The sequence below is a fragment of the Balaenoptera ricei genome, chromosome 3 (assembly GCF_028023285.1).
Source record: "Balaenoptera ricei isolate mBalRic1 chromosome 3, mBalRic1.hap2, whole genome shotgun sequence".
Classification (NCBI taxonomy): Eukaryota; Metazoa; Chordata; class Mammalia; order Artiodactyla; family Balaenopteridae; genus Balaenoptera; species Balaenoptera ricei.
The window spans coordinates 171,090,273-171,110,726 of NC_082641.1; the positions used below are offsets into that span (position 1 = coordinate 171,090,273).

General features: G+C 47.3%; 1 protein-coding gene across 1 annotated transcript in view; it reads right to left on the reverse strand.

The window, feature by feature from the left end:
- NWD1 (NACHT and WD repeat domain containing 1) overlaps positions 1-19,749 on the reverse strand; it is a 67,369-nt gene extending 47,620 nt beyond the window's left edge. The window contains 9 exon segments of the mRNA XM_059919160.1: positions 1,548-1,707; positions 7,803-7,915; positions 7,917-8,171; positions 8,173-9,050; positions 12,646-12,943; positions 17,378-17,475; positions 17,478-17,493; positions 19,670-19,713; positions 19,716-19,749. Of these exon segments, the coding sequence (XP_059775143.1) occupies positions 1,548-1,707; positions 7,803-7,915; positions 7,917-8,171; positions 8,173-9,050; positions 12,646-12,943; positions 17,378-17,475; positions 17,478-17,493; positions 19,670-19,713; positions 19,716-19,749 (1,896 nt within the window).
- Positions 19,750-20,454: the final 705 nt, after the last annotated feature.

A 20,454-nucleotide genomic window follows, 5' to 3' on the forward strand; every position in this document is an offset into this window, starting at 1 on the left:
CATGGCGGGGAATGAGGCTAGGGAGGTTGTAGAGAGTAGATCACAAAGGCACTGAGGAGGTTGGACTGGAGACAGAGGGCACTGGGGAGCCATGGGAGGTGTTAGAGGAGAAGCATGATCAGATTGGATGGTCAGAAGCATCTGACCATGAAAGACGGACTGGAGCAGGAGATCCTGAGACTAGGAGACCAGGAAGGGCGTCAAACCACATCCCAAACAGAGGATGTGGCTGAGCCTGCAGGGGTTCTGGGTCCACAGGAGAGGATCTGTGAGGTACCGGAGAGGAGAAAGGGAAGCATCGAGAAAGAATCAGGCCTGGCCCAGCCTTTGGCCTCCCCTGTCCAGGAGGGGAGACAAAGAAAAAAGAAAAATCAAACTATAACCACTACTTAAAAGTGTATCTCCTAGTTGAAATCACTGTGCTACAGTTACGCAAGATGTTAACAACAGGGGAATTTAAAAGAAGTGTCCACGGGAACTCTCTGTATACTCGTGGCAACTTGTCTGGAAATCTAAAATGATTCTGAAACTAAAAGTTTCTTTTGAAAAGTCTGAGTTCTGCCTCAGAGTGAAGAGAGCATGGAGTAAAGAACAAGTAATCAAGGGACTTTGCTGGCAGTCCAGTGGTTAGGACTCTGAGCTTCCACTGCAGGGGACATGGGTTTGATCCCTGGTCTGGGAACTAAGGTCCCACAAGCCTCGAGGCACAGCCAAAAAAAAAAAAAAAAAACAAGTAATCAAGAAGGAAGGAAATCACGGAAGATTTCCTGAAGGAAGAGGCATTTGAGCTGAGCCTTGAGGGTGTTTGAGAGGCAAAAAAAAAAAAAAAAAGAGGTAGTGACTTGCAAGCTAAAGACCCCAAGTCTTAGAGCTCCCTGGAACAAAAGAAAGACTGGAAAGAAATGTGTGAATAGTGAGTGACCCGGGGGAGGGAGTATAGGAGCAGATCTTCCCAAAAGGGGGAATTGTGGGCAGTTTTATTTTACTGTTTGATCCTCTCTGTGTTCTCCAACAATTACACACTACTGTCCTAAGTGGAAAACAAAGTAAGTGTTATTTTTAAAATGAGCAATGCTTTGGGGGTACCAATAACTGGAAATTGGATTGTTCCAGGGAATTCACAAAGGAAAACGTCAAATCCCACCCCACCCCACCCCCGCATACACACACACACACACACACAGACACACACACACACACACAAAACAGGGAGGAAACTGGTGTGTCTCAGGAGGAATCGAAGCGTAGGGAATTAAAATTCTGGGACACCATGACTTTGGGGATATGCTTCTGAATGTTGTGATTGTGTTTTCTCCTCTGGAAAGTTGGGCAGGAGGGTTGCATAGTCCTCATCTGCTGCTCGCCACCCTCCAACTAATGCTCAGCGGCGGAGGTGCCACCTAACCCTCCACGGGTAGAGAAGAGAAGGCGGTCAGGAGGGAGTTTTGGGTGGAAATGATGGACAGAAGGAGGCGTGTGGTCCCTGCCTTGCGGGTGCAGCAGCTAGGAGGCTCCAAGTGGGGAGCAGGGGGCCCTGGGCACCTCACCTTGCGGTCCAGGTTCAGGGGTTTCCCCACAAGTGGCAGGGTGATGAGTTTCTTGGTCCCCTGGCTCCAGCTCCCTGAGAAGAAGTCGGCCAAGACTCCGTGACTCTTGGCTTTCTCGGGCCAGGACAGGTAACGCTATCGGACCACCTCGGCCAGCTGTCTGCAGAGAGGGGACACTGGGCGAGCTCAGAGGTGGTCACTGGCCTTCTAGGAGGCGGTTCCCCAAGGCCAGTCCACCCTAAACCACCTTCCAGATGCTTGCTGGCTTAGCTGACCACTATTTGTTACCTATTATTTGTCTCTCAATCGGCCCATCTTACTTTTATTCCTTAAAGAAATTTACTTTAAAAAGGAACATTTGATAAACAATATGGAGTTACTGTATAGCACAGGGAATTACACCTAATAATAACCCATAATGGAAAAGGATCTGAAAAATAATACATATATATATATATATATATATATAACTGAATCACTTTGCTGTATACTTGAAACTAACACAAAATTGTAAATTAACTATACTTCTATTTAAAAAAAGGAACAGGGGGGCTTCCCTGATGGTGCAGTGGTTGAGAATCTGCCTGCCAATGCAGGGGTCACGGGTTCGAGCCCTGGTCTGGGAAGATCCCACATGCCGCGGAGCAACTAGGCCCGTGAGCCACAACTACTGAGCCCATGAGCCACAACTACTGAAGCCTGTACGCCTAGAGCCCATGTTGCGCAAGAAGAGAAGCCACCACAATGAGAAGGCTGCTCAATGCAACAAAGAGTAGCCCTTTCTCACCGCAACAAGAGAAAAGTCCGCGGGCAGCAACGAAGACCCAGTGCAGCAAAAAAGATAAATAAATAATAAATTAAAATTTAAAAATTAAAAAAAAAGAATGGGGAATCCTCTGTTGGAGCAGGTTTGGGGGCAAGAGACTTTGCTAGACACAGTCATGAGGTACTACCATGTTTGCGACACCTGCCCCCTCTTAGCCGCTGGCAACCACTAACCTACTTTTTGTGGATTTGACAGTTCTGGACATTTCACATAAGTGAGATCATATGTCATACCATCTGTGCTCAACACTGACAGCCCCCTGCCTGGGGGCATGCCTCAGCCTCGTCTGTCTAGGCTTCAGTAGCAGGAGTCTACAATAGGGGGAAGGAGACTCCAAAGGGACGTAAGAGCAGGTGAAGATCTGTGAACAATCCTGGGCCGGTGCCATTTTCTTGTCCTCCCTAAACCTGCTCAGCTCAATATTAGGACCTGTACCTCTTTGCACCTCCTCATCCAAGTTTGCAGCTGAGTCTCCAAACTCAGCTGAAGGGAGGCAGAGCAGAAAGCCTTCCTCCATTTGTCAGATGGGGAAACTGAGGTTTGTGTATTCATGTCCCTGAATGGCCAGGGGAAGAGGAATTCAATTCCATCCCTGCTCTTGAAGATTTTGTGTCTCAAGTCTAGAGCTATGATGTCCAATGTAGTAGTCACCAGCCACACATGGGCATTTAAAGTTAAAAATTAATAGAATTTAAAATCCAGTTTCTGGATTGCATAAGCTGCCTTTCAAGTGTTCAACTGCCGCTGCAGCTTGTAGTTACCACATTGGACAATGAGATACAGAGCATTGCCCTCATCACCAACATTCTATTGGACGGTGCTGGAAGGACTGGGGAATGTGCCCACAGACAGCTGAACCACTAGGTTAAGAGCCCTCCTCCATCCCCAAAGACATCCCTTTGACAATGTGGACCCAAGACCTCATCTGCCCCCCCACATGGGACCTACCTTGCCTGCACTGCAGACCAAACTCTGTGTGTGAGGTCACACAGCCCTGTGTTTGATCCTGGCTGAGGGATCCTGGCCAGTGATGTCCCTTGGCAAGCATGATCTTGTGATTCCTTCCAGCAGCCATACAGAACAGACACTCTCCCAGCTACCCCTCTGTACAGAGGGGGCTCGGAAAGCCCACAATGCATGCCTAACACAGCATTTCTCAGCCTCCCACTGTCGACACTAAGGGTTGGATCGTTCTTTGTTGTGGGGATTGTCCTGTACTTTGTAAGATGTTTAGCAGCATCTCTGGCCTCCACCCACTAGGTGTCACCAGCATGATAGATAGATAGATAGATGAGCGATAGATAGATAGACAGATAGATAGATGATAGCTTATAGATAGGTGTACACAGATGCATGTATGGATGGACAGACGAATATGATAGATTATAGACAGATAGATATGATAGATTATAGATAGATGAGGTAGATAAATAGATGAATGGATGGATAGATAGGCATTATGGTAGCTGGATAGAGAGATAGCCAGACAGTATCTTTCATGCTGAGCCAGGGTTTCGCACCCTCAGCACTACTGACAATTGGGGCACCATGAGCCTCTGGTGGGGGGAGGGTCCTGTGAACTATAGGGTGTTGGGCAGCATCCCTGGTTTCCATCCACTAGATCCCAGTAGCACCCCATCCCCCAGTCATGACAACCAAAATGTCTCCATTGTTAAGTGTCCACCTGGGGGGGGGGTACAGAATCTCCCTAGGTAAGAACCACTGGCCAAGAAGTACTCAGATCTGCTCTGAGAGCCAGGCTCTCAATCATCACTCTAGGTCAACTCTGTGTGTAAACATAACATATTTTCATGCAACAGGACATACCAAAATCACTTCCCCTAGAGTCACCCTCCAAAGACCACCTCCCCTACCAGGCACTGAAGGAGGGTGGTCCTCCACCCCAGGAGGCCCCCAGCTTTACTAACTGGACCAGACATGGGGCCAAGAAGGCCAATTGATGTGTATCTCCCAGATTTTGCAACCAGGACTCAAGAAAGAGCCAGTATGATGGCACCAGGTCTCCAAAATGGGAGCCCATGATGCCAACAGAAGATGTGGCAGGCAAGCTACACTTACAGAGGAGAAAGGAAGAGTCTAGAACAGAAGCCAGTGTGTAGAGAGGACCCAGAGGGAGAGGGGATGAGAAACTTCCCTGATTCTGTGGCTTTCTGGTTCCCATGACAACCCCACCTTCCATGTAGACTTCATCAGGTTGGCCTGATGGCCCACCCTTTTATTCTGGAACATTCCCTGGTCTATCTCTGTGCTCTTGTAGAGTCCAGGCCAGGCCTCCATGCTGTGGGCATCAATCACAAAATCTGGGGTACAACATGAAACCTGGGATACCCCTCCCTGGAGTTGGCTATGGGGTAGCCCTGCATCCCTTGAGTTTCTCCCATGGCCATGGCATAAAGCCCTTATTTCTAATGCGATAGTGTGAGTGGATTTCTGTTCCTGGCAAATAAACAAACAAATAAAAAGCCCACTTACTGGGCTGGTCGCTGCCACCTTGATTTGTGGCAAAAGACAAAGGTCTAAAAGAGAAAACTGCCCCCCAAGCTGAGAAGAGGAAAGGTGCATTGTCCAGCATTTCTAATGATGAGCATGAGTGTCTCCTGATGGCTGTCTGCATTAAGGTAAAGCTTTGTTGCTCGGTGTGCCTGCTAATTGGCCTCTGTCCCACCCTCCCATGGGATGCTGGGTGCCTGTGGTGAGCACACACCTCTCTCCTGCTCATTATTTCTGACTCACCATCCACACCTGGCATCTCTGACCATCATGACCCTGGTTTATCGGAGTTTGTTCAGCAATTGCATTTAAACCTTCATTCCTTAAACTCTATAAACACATTGGAATTGGGTTTTCCTATTGCTTTTTGTCAATTCCCATGCTACAAAGCCTGGAATTAACTGTAGACCCATGCTTGTGTTCAATTCTTCAGAGAAGTTTGCTTCAGAAAGATTTTTCTGAGGTATCCACACACATTGCTTATTAATCACAAAGGGGTATGTTGCAAATTTGCGGTAGGAGAAAAATGCCCAAGAAGGATCGAACATCATCCAAGTTTAACCTGAATGTCATCATGAGGAGACATCAGATCAACCCAGATGACAGTGTACCGACTCCCCTCCACCCCCAGGTGTGTTCCCTGGACCAGTAGCATCAAACGTCGCCAGGGAGCCTGGGAGAAACACAAGATCCCAGACCTGCTGAATCAGAGTCTTTATTCAAAAACAAGACCTGAGATACATATACCAATTGAGGGTTAAGGAGTGCTGAGCTACAGAAGAGCTGGTCTGTACTCTTCAAAAAGACAAAGACAGAGAGTGGAACACTCCAGATTAAAGGAGGCCAAAGAAACTTGACAGCTAAATGCAACACATTATCCTGGATTGGATCCTGGGATGGGGGCAAGGGGAGGGGACAGCTATAAAGGACATTTTTGAGACAGTTGGTAAATTTTGAGTATAAACTGTGTATTAAATAATATTATTGCATTTATGATACATTTCCTGAGTTTTAAAATTGTCTTGTGGTGATGTGGGGTTCTGATTGCCTTTGTTCTTAGGATATATGTGATGTATTTAAGGGTGAAGAGGAATGATGCCTGTAATGAATTCTCAAATGGTTCAGGGAGAAATTTTGTTTGTGGGTGTGTGTGTGGATAGACAGAGACAGATAGATGAATGGATAGAGAGATGATAGATGATAGATAGATAGATAGATAGATAGATAGATAGATAGATAGATAGATGATAGATAGAAAAATGGAAAGAAATAAAGAAAGAGAGAGAGAGGGAGGGGAGAGAGAGAGATGGAGGGAGGGATGTAGGAAGGAAGGAAAGGAGAGATAGGAAAGGGAGAGAGGGAAAAAGGCAAAGGGACAGAGAGAAAGCTAATATGGCAAATTGGTGATTGTGGGGGGAAGGAGTATGGCAGTATTTCTCAACGAGGACTTATCCTGCCTTCAAGGGACACTTGGCAATGTCCTGAGACACTTTTGGTCGTCCCAGCTGGGGGATACTACCAGCATCTAGTGGGTAGAGGCCAGGGATACTGTTCAACATCCTACAGTACACAGGATGGCCCTACACACTGCAAAGGATGATCTAGCCCCAAATGTCAATAGCACCAAGGCTGAAAAATTCTGCTCTATGGGAGTTCTTGGCACTATTTTTGCACTATGGGAGTTCTTCCTCTAGTCTATAATTTGAAAGTATCTCTAAGTAAAATGTTTGCTGAAGAAATACTCTAGACAAATGCATAGAGACAGATTAGTGGTTGCCAGGGGCTGGAGGTCGGGGAAGGGGAGTTACTGCTGATGGGGATGGGGTCTCCTTGTGGGGTGAGGAATTGTTCTGGAGATGGATAGTGGTTGCATAACACTGTGAATGTACTAAATGCTGCTGAACTATACACTTTAAAAGAGTGAAAATTATGATACGAATTGGACTGGGTTGAATAGTGTTCCCCAAAATTCGTACCCATGGGGAAGCTGTGAATGTGACCTTGTTTGAAACCAGTCTTTGGGGAAGTAGTCGAGTTAAGATGAGGTCATACAGAGACAGGCGGGGACCTGGGACCTGGGACCCTTTGCTGCAGTGCTTGCACCTGGACAAATGTCTCTTCCAGCAACAAAATACAAAGAAACTATAAGGGACTAAAAAGAACTGCGTGCATGCACAGTTGGGAAAATTATGGACAAGATACAAAAAGACCAAAAACCCAGTTGCCACTTCTGAAGAGCCGGGAGCAAAAGCAGGGTACTGAGCATGCCCCCTGCACACAACCCCACCAGAGCTGTGGGCAAAAAACCTAAGCCACCCCTCTGGCTCGATCCCTGGACCTGCCCCTACCTTCATCCTATATAAGGAACCAGCTCACTCCCCCCTCAGGGAGCGAGCAAGCAGGGGAAACTGTTACCTGTTCTCCCTCCCCTCTGCTGCATCAGGGGCCCCAATAAAGCCTTGCCTGAATTTCTTTTCTGGCCTCTTATCAATTTCTGTTGATTAAGAAGGCCAAGAGCCCTGGTCAGTAACAATACTGGATGCAAGTGGGCCCTAATCCAATGAGTGATGTCTTTCCAAGAAGAGAGAAATTCAGACAGAGAGACACACAGGGAGAAGACCACAAGGTGGTCAGAGGTGGAGATTGGAGTGATGCGTCCACAAGCCAAGGAATGTTGAGGGTTGCCAGTAACACCAGAAACTAAGAAAAAGGCCTAGAACGGATTCTCCTTTAGGGCCTCCGGAGGCAGTGTGGTTCAGCTGACACCTTGATTTCAGACTCTGGCCTCCAGAACCACGAGAGAATAGATTTCCATTGTTCTGAGCCCCCCACTTTGTGATTTTGTTATGGCTGCCCTTGGAGAAGAATGCATGTGTTCTATCTCAATTCAAAAAAGAGTGAAAACAACAGAGACTCACCGGGAAGACACAATGTAGCCCAGCACTCGGGCCAGCAGGAGCGGCCCATGTATCTGCTCCAGGCGGGCACACAGCTGGTGCATCGCTTCCTTAGCAGTGGAGGCCCATTTCCGGGGCCTCCTTGAAGGCCAACCTCAGCCGCCCCAGGTGCCCACAATCCGGGAGGCTGGCCCAGAGCAGGTCCCTCTGCATCAGGCTGAGTGTCCTCCTCGAGGCGGCCAGCAGGAGCTGAACCATCTCTTGCCCTTGGTTTCCAGAGAGGGGTTTCACCTCCCAGTAAGCACCTGGGTCCGTGAGCACCTGCCGCATAGCGTCTAAAACCCCCCGCTGTCCTGAGCAGACCGAGAGGATGAGGTGGACCCTCGGGGGGGCACTTGGGAGGCAGCCGGGGGACCCTCCGAGCACGGTGGACAGAGTCTACCTCATCCACTGAATCCAGCAGGATCACGAGGGACTCAAAGTTTCGGCAGGAGACGGTGTGGAGGAGGGTGTGGAAAAACTGGACCACCCTGGTGTGGGCCTCCAAGACCTGGGCAGGGGGCAGGGGTAGCCCGTAGGCCAGACACATCTGGAAGCAGATGCTCTGGTGCAGGCCTCGGGCGTCGGAGCTCATCTGTGACGTCCCCAGAAGCCGCAGAACGGTCCCTGTCTTGTGGCCAAGCAGCCCTGGCATTTGCTCAGCCAGCTTGCACATCAGAGCAGTCTTTCCGATGCCCGGGGGTCCAAAAAGCACCAGGGGTCGGTGGGGGTGGCCGTCGCTCTGCTGGAGCCGCTGCCCCAGCTGGGTTAGGAGCTCCTGGCGCCCACAGAAGGTCCGGGGGGCCTCGGCACTGAGTCCCAGGTGGTGGCGGATCTCCTGATAGAGCCATGCTAACTCCTGCCTGCCTGCCTCCAGTTTCTGGAGGCACTCGAGGACCTGATGGTTAGCCCTGGCCACAAACTGCTCCCCCAGCTCCTTCGGGTACCGGCCATGAGCCTTGTTTGGGGGGTCCATCAGGTCTCGGCTCCATGCCAGGTGGTGGGCCTTGAGAACTCCGGGCTGCATGTCAGCGATGCGCTCCTGGAGGCTGCTGAGAAGGTTCTGGGCATCTGTGTCCAGGCAACCGGCTGCAAGCTGGTCCACCATCTTGAGGGCACAGACCTCCAGGATGTGTTTGTTGAGGTCTTGGGTATCTCTCAGGAAGACGGTCGCCCCCTGGTCCCCGTCTGTTGAGCTCAGCAGGCCCCGTTCTATTTCCCCCTTGATAACTGCAAAAGTGGAGGAGACGGGAAGTGAGTGTGGTCAGCATTATGTCATCAGTTGGCTCGAATGGGAACACTTGGGAGACACATTCCAGGGATGGAAACATTGGGTCTCAAGCTTAATGTGTTCCAGAGTCACCTGGCATAACCACAGACAACATGCAAACGAATGCACTCCAGTGTGTTCCAGTAAAACTTTATTTACAAAAACAAGCAGTGGGCCAGGTTTTGTCCTTGGGCCATGGTTTGCTGACCCCTGTCCCAGAGCATGCAGCAGCTGCCCTGAGGACCTGTATTTTCCAGAGCCAAGAGCTCACACTGACTTCTCCCTGGAGGCCACTGTTTTGAAATAGCAGTCAGACTTGAGGAGTTATTTTTGAAGCCTCCCTGGGCTCAGCAGAGGATCCCAGCTCTCTAGCTGAGCGAGTCAGGCCCTTGGAGACAGGACTCAGTATCAGAGCCAAAGACAAGAACCACTCAAAAGTCCTCCTTGGACTGACCTCACATGCCCCTCAGCCCCATGAGTGAAGGTCAGAGATGAAGGCAACTAACAGTCCCCAAACGGGATCCTTCTTGGACACATTTTGGCATGAACCAATCCAAGACCATCTGTTCTGCCACCAGCAGGCTGTGTGACCTTAGGCAAATCACTGCACCTCTCTGAGTCTCTGTTTCCTCCCTTGTAACATGGGTGTATTAGTCCAACCTTGAAGGGGCTGTTGTGAGGATTTTCTGTGAAATAATGCTTGTGAAAAGCTGAGCACCTTATGCTGAAGGAACAAAACTAAACTCAAAAGTTTACAGTCTGTGATCTTATCTTCTATGATATGGTTGAAATAACAAAATAAATGAGATGGAGATGGGTTAATGTTTACCAGTGCTGGGGTTTGTGGGGAGCAGTGAATGCTGCTCTAAAGGGACAGCGGGGGGATCCTTGCAGTGAGGGAACAGTCCTGTGTATTGACCACGGTGGTTACTCTAAGCTACACAGGTGAGAAAATTGCAGAGAAGGAAATGGGCGAGACAAACATACACACACACACACACACACACACACACAAATGGTGTCTGTACAAGTGTGCTCTCTCTGGATTGTAACAATATCCACTTCCTGGTTGTATAATACTATTGCACTCTAGTTTTGCAAGATGTTACCTTTGGGGGAAAATGAGTAAAGGATACCTCTTCCTCCTTTTTTTTTTTTTTTTTTCTTTTGGCAATTTCCTATGAATCTCTATTTCAAGATAAAAATTAAAAAAAAAAAAAGTTGAGCAAGGTGCCTGGAAAATAATATGCTCTGAAGATGCTGTCCATGACGTGCCCCTGAACTCCACAACTGTTTGTGCTTTCTGCTGATGCCAAGGAGTTTCTATTTGTTCTTTCAAGTGGGACTTCTTAATGGGCGAGGTTTGACATGATTGCTTAGAGATCTCATTGTTGAATGAGATCACGGCCGGGCCAAGACCCTTTAGATCCCTATAATGGCTCCATTAGGTACTACCTCTGACTAGTTCCATTTTACAGATGAGGAAAAGAGAGTCCAAGCTGCCAAAAGTCAATACGGCTGGAAAGGGGCAGGGCTGAGATGTAAATCCAGGCCCATCCCATACTTGGGCCCAGACACTGATTACAGTCCTGATGTCAGACATCTCTATGAGAGCAATTAGCTCACTTGGCTTTGTGTCATAGAGCAAGCAATAGCAACATGGTAAGTGCACAAGAAACAGTAGCCTTAACATTATATCCATATAAACGTGTATTCAAAATTGATATGTCAGGACTTTCCTGGTGGTACAGTGGTCAATACTCTGTGCTTCCAATGCAGGGAACTGGTCAGGGAAGTTCCCTGGTCAGGGAAGTTCCGCATGCCGCACAGTGGGGACAAAAAAAAAAAAAAAAATTGGTATGTCATTACTAGCCTTGACCAAAGGGTCAAGGTTAGGATCACCTGTGATGTCAAGTAGGCCTCAGGTAACCCTGATGCGATGGGATGGGGAGGGAACTTTACCTCTGCAGTTTTCCTCCCCAAAACCTATAATCCCAATTTAATCATGAGAAAATACCAGCCAAGCCCAGATTGAGGGACATTCTACAAAAGACCTGGCCAGAACTCCTCAAATCGGTCAAGGTCATGAAAAACAAGGTCATGAAAAACTGTTACAGATCAGAGTAGCCTAAGGAGACAAAGGACTAAATACAATGTGGGATCCTGGGACAGAAAGACATTGATGGGAGAACTGAGGAAATCCAAATAAAGTCTGGAGTCTAGTTACTAGTCATGCACCAATATTAAACACCAATGTTCATTTCTGAGTTCTGGCAAATGTACCTCGGTCACGTAAGATGTTAGCATTACGGGAAGCTGGGTGAAGAGCATTCGGGAACTCTACACTATCTTTGTAGCTTTATAATGTTGTAACTTTTTTGTTCATCTAAAATTATCCTCAAATAAAAATTTTAAAAATTGGCATGTCTTTACTAGAATGTATATATATAATAGATAATAATCATATATTTTAATAAAATTAAAATACTATTAATAAATATCACTATGTTCAATATCTTTAAATCAATATATTTAATATGTTGATAAAATGAATTCATATATTTTATAATGTGGGTAATATAAATTCATATATTTAATACTGTGGGTAATATAAATTCATATACTTAATAGTGTGGGTAATATAAATTCATACACTTAATAGTGTGGGTGATATAAATTCATACATTCAATAGTGTGGGTGATATAAATTCATACATTCAATAGTGTGGGCGATATAAATTCATATATTTAATACTGTGGGTGATATAAATTCATACACTTAATAGTGTGGGTGATATAAACTCATATATTTAATAGTTTGGGTGATGTAAATTGACATACTAATAATCCATAAGCTGACATTACTAACTCATAAATAATAAGAAGAACCTATCTCTTGCTGACAGCCTGCAGTGGGGCAATGGCTTGATCACACTGCATTTTTAGAAAAATCTTTCTGGTAGCCAGTGCGGAGGATGGAAAGGGCAGAGGACAAGGCCAGGGGTGAGAGGTAAGGGACCAGCTGGGAGCTGGGTGGTGGACTTACAGTCACAGGGGGGAATCCCTATTCTCCCGCTTGGGCAAAAGAGACTTCTTCCTCTGCCTCAGTTTTCACCTCAGAGGCAGGTACATCGATGAAGGACGACTCCTTAGCAGGGGCCGGCTCTCGACTAACACAGGGTGACCCACTCTTCCAGTTTTCCTGGAACTGTCCTGGGTTTGGCCCTAAAAGTCCAGCATCGTGGGAGTGGCTCAGTCCCAGGCAAACGGGGATGGGGTCATCGTAGTACACGTCCCCCAAAGCCAGGAGCCTGCCTGGGAAAAGGAAAGCAGCCAGGGGAGGAGAGAAGAATCCTAAGAGACTGAAATTAACCAGGACTTGACTTAACTCTCTTGGATCAGAAAAATCATCTTTCTCAGAACTAGGGCTCCGGGAGCTAGGCTGGTTTGGCATTTATAGAAATGCAGACTGTGGCGTTTGGACAAAAAGTGATGTGGATTTTAAACGGGTGGATGTTTCCTGGGGACCCGCAAGGGGAGTCCCGGCAGCCTCACCTGACCGGTGGTAGCGGTGCCGCTTCTCCTGGGTGATGAGGCCCAGCCTGCGGGCATCCCGGGCACCAGAGCGCAGTGCAGAGGTCAGGGTGGCCTCCTCGGGCCCACGGGCCTCCCCGCTGCCCAGGGTCTGCAGCAGGTAGGTGGGGGGCACGGCGTTCTCATCTGTCCGGAAGCGTCGTGCCGCCAGCTCCAGGTCACGTGGCCTGGAGCTCAGCTGAGCTTCCAGCGCCTCCCACTCCTTTTCCTCGATCAGCGAGGGGACGGGACGGGGGCCGTACTGGTCACCTACGAGGGCCTGGAGGAGAGAGGGGTGTGGGGAGTATAGGTTCAGATCTTGGCTTGGGCACTTAGATCTGTGACCCTGGGTGAGGCATGCCGAGCCCTTAAAGGGGTCCTGGTGGTTGTACCATGGAGATAATTATATTAAAGTAAGCAGATAGGTTAGTGGGTCCCCAGAGAAAGAGAACCAGCAATGGCTTTCTTGACATAAGAGAAACCATTTTGGCCTAAGCCATTTTGTGATCTAAGCCTGGCTGCAATGCTTGTCCTTGAACACATCTCAGTAATCAATGATCTTAAGGGAAGTGAGGGAATGCAGGAATAATGGAAAAGCAGTCAAGAAACAATAGTCCAGTGATAAAAAAGAGTCCTAGCTCCTCCTCAAGGGATATACATATAATATATCTTTGAGTTCTGCAGGAACTAAGACCCCTACCCAAGTGGAGGGTAAAATGATGATGTGGGCCCTCCTGACTTCAATCAGCTAAAACTTGGACTCTGTGGACCTCTGCCCCAATTCTATGCTGAATTCTCCTCTGCTCAAGCCCCTTTATGAATATGCATGTACCCTGAGCTTAAAACGTCCCCAGTTTTGCCGTTCGGGGAGACACTGCTTTGGGAAAGGTCCCTGGTGTTCCCCTTACTAGCTGCAAGTCATAATAAATCCTTCTCCTGATCTTCCGCTCGTGAGTGAAACAATATTGCCTGCCGTGCCAGTAAACAAAGGATGTTGCAGCCATCGAACCATCACATTACAGCCTCCCGGATGGTGAGCTCTGAGGAAACTCAGGAGGGAAACAGGATGCCTGCCATCAAGCAGTCAACCACTGCGGCCACCCGCAACGATGCACCCTGAGGGGACTCAGGATGAGAAAGCACAGGATACTGGCCCCAGATAGCTGAGGTACATATCAAAGGAATAATTTCAGTGAGCCCAAACTCTTGCATCTTCCCATACATAGGAAAGCAATAAATTCCTTAACTTAAGATATCTGGTTTTCTTTAACAGTAGTCTTTTGATATTCTTACTACATGGTCTTTGTTGCAAAAACTCCTATCTATATATCCTGGCTTCCCCCTTTCCTCTTTGGAGCAGTCTCTCTGTGTTATTTGAGATGCTGTCTCCCAGGCTTGAAGTCCTAAGAATGTCCACCAAATAAAACATAACTCTCAACTTTTAGGTTGTGCATTTTTTTTTCAGTCGACATGATTTATCTAAGGATCTTCAACTGGAAGACTGTCCTGGATTATCAAAGCGGGCCTGAAATGTAATCCCAAGAGTCCTTATCAAGAGACAGGCAGAGGAAGATTTGACACAAATAGAAAAGGAGAAGAAGATGCTATGACAACAGAGGCAGAGACTGGGGGGGGTGCAGCCACAAGCCAAGGAATACCTGGAGACCCCAGAAGCTGGAGAAGACAAGGAAGATTCGCCCTGAGAAAGCTAGGAAGGAGTGCGACCCTGCTGATACCTTGATTTCAGACTTCTGGCCTCCAGATTGTGAGAGAATAAATTTCTGTCATTTTAAGTTCCCTGCCCCCCACATTTGTGGTCATTTGTTATGACAGCCACAGGAAACGCCTTGTTTACCTATTACTAGGTGCTGGCTTGTCCCAGCAATAGAGCTGTGACAAGAATGAAGGCCTCCCTTGGCTCTGCCCAAATCTCATGCTCTGATGTGGCCGTGGGGGCAGGACTGTCCCCAGTAGCAGCCAGGGAGCAGGGCCAGATGGGGGGGCGGGGAGGTGAACATGGGTCTCCAAAGTGCAGAGTGGATCCGGTCTTTAGAATTTGATATTTTTTTCCTCATGGATTTGGGGGATCAATTTTGATATTTAAAAAAAACCATTGCATTAAAATATTAATTATCCTGATAACTAAGATTTTGGAAGGATTTGCAAGGTCCCTGGGCCGTTTGGGCCTGGGGGAAGCTCAGAGATCATCCTCCCATCCCTCATGATGGGGGATCATGTCCCTCATCCCCCATGCCACCTGGAAGCTGCATTGTGCTTTTGACTGCCTGCCATTTGGGTTGCAAAATCGAATTCTTCCTGGTGTTCATTTTCTCCCCATCTCCCTTTTTTCTTTACAAAATTTTTTTCGTTTCTTTTTTCTTTGAAACACAACAAAGTGATCAATCATCAGGCTCAGTCATCAGCAAAATTAGAAGACTGGAAAAAAATGTGTGAAGGAGATACGTGAGCCAGACGGTACAGCCTTTCAAACATTAGGATGTATTTTAAAGCAATAATTAAAATAGGAAACTATACTCAACACTTTTTCATAACCTGTAAGGGAAAAGAATCTGAAAAATAATATACATGTATAACTGAATCACTTTGCTGTACACCTGAAACTAACACAACATTGTAAATCAACTATACTTCAATAAATAAATAAATAAAATAAAGTGGTTCAAACTTCCAGTCATAAGATAAATATGTCCCGGGGAGGTAACGTACAACATGATGCATGTAGGTAACACTGCTGTAGAGTATATTTGAAAGTTGCTAAGAGACTAAATCCTAACCATTCTCATCGCTAGGGAAGAACATTTTCCTTTTTCATATCCATATGAGCGGATGGGTGTTAACTAAACTTATTTAATAATCATTTCACAACACACGTAAGTCAAGTCATTATGCTGTACACTTTAAACTTATACAGTGCTGGATGTCAATTATATCTCAATAAGATTGGGAAAAAAAAGAAAACTTGATGCCAACATACAAAGAAAAGTATAGAACAGAAGAATGAAAACACAATGGTAACTGTATAGATAAAACTTGATACATAATAAAGAAAGCTTTTCGCATCTGCTGGCAGGTCTTAGTCTTTTTTTTTAAGGAGACAATCTCTAAGGCAGCACTAGAACTTCTGAAAGTGCTGGAAGTGTTCATATCCTTGCTGTCCAATATGGTGGCCACTTGACACAAGTGACAACTGAACCACTGTAATGTGGCTGGTGCAACCGAGGAGCTGAAATTTTAATTCTACTTGACTTTAATGAATTTAAATTTAAATCACCACATGTAGTTCATGGCTACCGCATTGGGCAGTGCAGTTTTAAGGCCAAACAGGCCTCATCTATTTGTCTTTATTTCCCTAGAAAACCGCTTTCATGTGGGGATCACCCTTTCCTAATTCCTACATTCTTATCTCCAGGAGAGGTTTTTTTGGGAGCTGCTCAAAGCTTCTTTGTGATTAAGATGTATTGGGCAAAGCTACTTTCTTGACTTTTTTCCTCTTTACTTTCTAGGACAGGGGTAGGCAAATTTTTCCAACAAGGGCCAAATAGCCAATATTTTCAGCTTTGCAGGCCAGACGGTCTATGTGGCAACTACTGAACTCTGCCATTGAAGCTGGGAAGTAGCCTTGGGAGATATGTAGATGAATGGGTATGGCCGTGTGCCAATAAAGCCTTATTTACAAAAACAGGTAGGGGGCCGGATTTGCCCCATAGACTGCGGTTTGCTGACCCCTGCTCTAGGATTTATGAGCCAAAATGCCATAGTTCTTGGTGTATCTGAAACTTGGTGATGTAATAAATCAAAACTCTGGAATATCAGTTGCTGATCATAACCCAAACCATTAATTGTGAGCTGGGGGTTGTTCTGGTGTCAGAGGGAGTGTAGTTGGGGATGAGAGAAGATCCTGATTGGTCTCACCTAGGGGGGAAGTTTGCCCCCGAGGCAGGCTCCAGATAGGGCCACAGAGTCTGCTCCCAACACCATGGGGCACATTGGAGAAAAAAAAAATTTTTTTTAATTAATTAATTTATTTATTTTTATATTTATGGCTGTGTTGGGTCTTCGTTTCTGTGCCAGGGCTTTCTCCATTTGCGGCAAGTGGGGGCCACTCTTCATCGCGGTGCGCGGGCCTCTCACTGTCACGGCCTCTCTTGTTGCAGAGCACAGGCTCCAGACGCGCAGGCTCAGCAATTGTGGCTCACGGGCCGAGTCGCTCCGCGGCATGTGGGATCTTCCCAGACCAGGGCTCGAACCCGTGTCCCCTGCATTGGCAGGCAGATTCTCAACCATTGCGCCACCTGGGAAGCCCGAGAAAAAAATTTTTGATACCCTGTAGATTTCCACCTCCTCTATGGTTTTCTAGGACCTCAACGTTCCCCAGACAAAGTGAATGACGTGAAAAAACCCGGGGGAAGTTTTGGAGCAAATTCTAAGATCCCTTTGGGCTTCAACACTCTGCTCTCCAGCTCACCTGCTGCTTCCACTTGACTGCTAATGTCTGGATCCCAGCTAGCTCCGCAGAAAAATGAGTGCTGTGATCGATTAGCAATGTCTGCCATAGGCAGGCTACGAAGATTGGGTATGATAGCAGAAATGCCACCCACTTCCCTCCACTGACGGGTTTGGCTAAGAAGTAGGGGCCATATCCTGGTGGTGGAATGAGAAGTAAGAGCGAATCCATCCCTCCCAAGAGACTCACAACAAAAGCTGGTCCTATGGATGTTTTCCGACACCAGTCAAGCTCCTCCAAGCAGAGTTCCGTGGTCATGTGGTTGGTGGCCTCGGTGTTCCGAATACCCAAGTCAGATCAACCACCTGGAAATAACAAGCGTGGGTTTGTCAGGAAGGTGGTAGGATGGGTGATTTTTTTTTTAATTCCCTTTGATAAAGGTGTAAAATTTCTTCAGTAATTTAAAAAATTTTTAAATTAATTAATTTATTTATGTATTTATTGTTTGGTTGGTTGTGTTGGGTCTTTGTTGTTTCTCTAGCTGCAGAGAGTGGGGTCTACTCTTCGTTGCGGTGTGCGGGCTTCTCACTGAGGTAGCTTCTCTTGTTGCGGAGCACAGGCTCTAGGCCTGCAGGCTTCAGTAGTTGCAGCATGGGGGCTCAGTAGTTGCAGCATGCAGGTCTAGGGCATGTGGGCTTCAGTAGTTGTGGCGTGCGGGCTCAGTAGTTGTGGCACACGGGCTTAGTTGCTCTGAGGGATGTGGGATCTTCCCGGACCAGGGATCGAACCCGTGTCGCTTGCGTTGGCAGGTGGATTCTTAACCACTGCGCCACCAGGGAAGTCCCTCTTCAATAATTTTTGATAGCCTCTCCTCAAAGAGGGATGTCTGGATCAAAAGAATTTGAATGACACCCATAATCCCAGTGTAATCATGAGAAAAATATCAGACAGACCCAGATTGGAGACATCCTGCAGGACACCTGGACAGTCATCCCCAAGACTGTGATGGTCATGAGTACAAAGGAGAAGACCAAGGAGCTGTCCCAGCCACAGGAGAGTGGGAAGCTGTGACAACTAAATGTAACAGGGTTCCCTGGCCGGGGTCCTCAACCAGAGAGGGGACACGAATAGAAGACCTGGTGACAGTCAAATAAAGTCCAGAGGTTGCTTAACGGTAACGTCCCGATGTCCATTTCTTAGTTATGACAAATATGCCCCGATAATAGATGTTTACAATATAGGGGAAGAAGTAGGTGTGGGGCATATGGGAACTCTGTACCATAGGCAACTTTCCTGCAAATCTAAATTCTGAACTCAAAAATTTACTTAAAAACATTAAAAAAAAATTTTAAAGAGCTTGGGCATTTTCAAACTGTTCCTTTTTAAACGAGGACATGTCCACACTTGTTCGCAGAGCTTTCTTTGCAAAGGAGGGTTTTCGTTTGGCCAGAATCAGATGTGGCAAAGTCTCCTTGGCAACCGCACGCTTGTGGTCCATTTTTGCCTGCTAGGCAGAAGCCAGCCAGGCAGAAGGGTTCAATTCAAGTAGTGAAGTTGACCCCGCAGAAAGCTGGGATGAGGAGAGTGGGATGGGGCTCAGAATGGTCCCTGCCTCCCTAAATTCCTTTACCCAGAGGGAAAGACATAAAATTCCTAATAAACTACAGCATGGGGTGAAAGGACTACAGTACTGGATGTGGCTGGAGGAGGAAGGGGAGAAGGAAAAAGTGTCAGCTACCAGCTCTGGGCAAGAACCTTCAACTCTCTGGGCCACTGCCTCCCCGACTGCGTCTTGAGGATGTTTACTGTGTTAGTCACACAGCGCCTGGTGGACGTTAAAGGGATGAACATGGGGTATTTCATCAGTGCTCAGCACCTATGTTTTCCTTTTTAGTGTCTCTGCCATTGAACTATGTCTCATGATCAGTGGCGGGCAGAGTCAAATTCCCATCACAGCACTGCTTCTTTCTTAGTAATATATAAATGCTGGTGGGGGCCGTTGGTGTGATGGGTGACAGTCGTAAATGGCAAGGAGGCAGCATCACCTGAAGCTGAGACTCCAAAGACAGTGTGTTGGGCTTCCGCTTGGAAACGTGCAGGCAGCAACATCCCCGCCCTGGGATCGGTGCACTCTATTTGGGGCCCGTGGTGACTGCCCGGCTGGTACACCATTAGTGTCCCAGGAAAAAGGCACGTCTCACCTGCCTGCCCACCCCGGATATCCCACGGCCCTCTTAGATGCCCCCGAAGCTGCCCCAGTGCAGGGAGAGCCAGGGAAGGCAGGACAAAACAACAACAAAAGTGAGATGCTCAAGGAGCAGGGTCGCAAGGCAGACACTCCTAGTACTTTGCCACACCACCTGTGCTGACCGCAGTGCCTGTTGGCCATGACCCCTCCACTCTCCTTTTTTAAGAGGACTTTAAGCCTCCATGGTGTAACGCTGGCACAGGGTCCCTCTAAGCAAAGAGCCCGTGTGATTGCCCGGGTGGCACACCCTCGTTCCCTGACCCTCAGGCAGTGAGGAGCAGTCGGGCAATTACCTCGGACATCAGGCCGTGCTTCTGGCAGAAGGTCTGTACTACGGGGTAGGCGGTGCTCTGTAGGGCTTCCCTCTCTGCATCCGTATCTGCAAGGAGTGGCATGGAGGATATGAATAGGAAGAACCCAGAACTCTTCCCTGCCCCACAGCTCTGCTTTTAGCCTCATTTGCTCCCACCAAGGCTGGGACCCTTCACAGTGAATCAAAAGATACAAAAAACAGGGGGTAAACTAGAAAGACCAACTACGCCCGGGACTTTCCTGTTGTTAGTGCTAAAAGTCCCACATCCCAGGAAACCTCTCAGTCCCAGCTAACCAGGATGGTTGGTCACCTTAGGTTAGAATTGCCAGATAAAATACAGGACACCCAGTTGATTTACATTTCAGATAAACAATGAAAAACTTGATAGCATAAGTATAGCCCACTCCATAGATCCCAGAATTTGCATTTCTGATAAGCCCTGTTCAACTTGCACTCGGGATAAACACCAAATCATTTATTCGCATAAGTATGCCCCTCTCTGCACACTATTTGGGATATACTTATACTTAAAAGATTATTGGTTGTTTATCTCAAATGCAAATTGAACTGGGTGCCCTGGTTTTGTTACCGGTGGTGGTGGTTTGGTTTTTTATTTTTGCTAACTCTGGCAGCCCTACCCAGGGTAAACCTGGATTCTAAGACTTTTACCACCACTTGATTTCACTGTGTGGCCTTGTGCCAAGTGTCAGGCTATCCTCGGTTTCCCCCTCTGTAAAATGAGGTTGATGCCTCTACTTTGAAGGG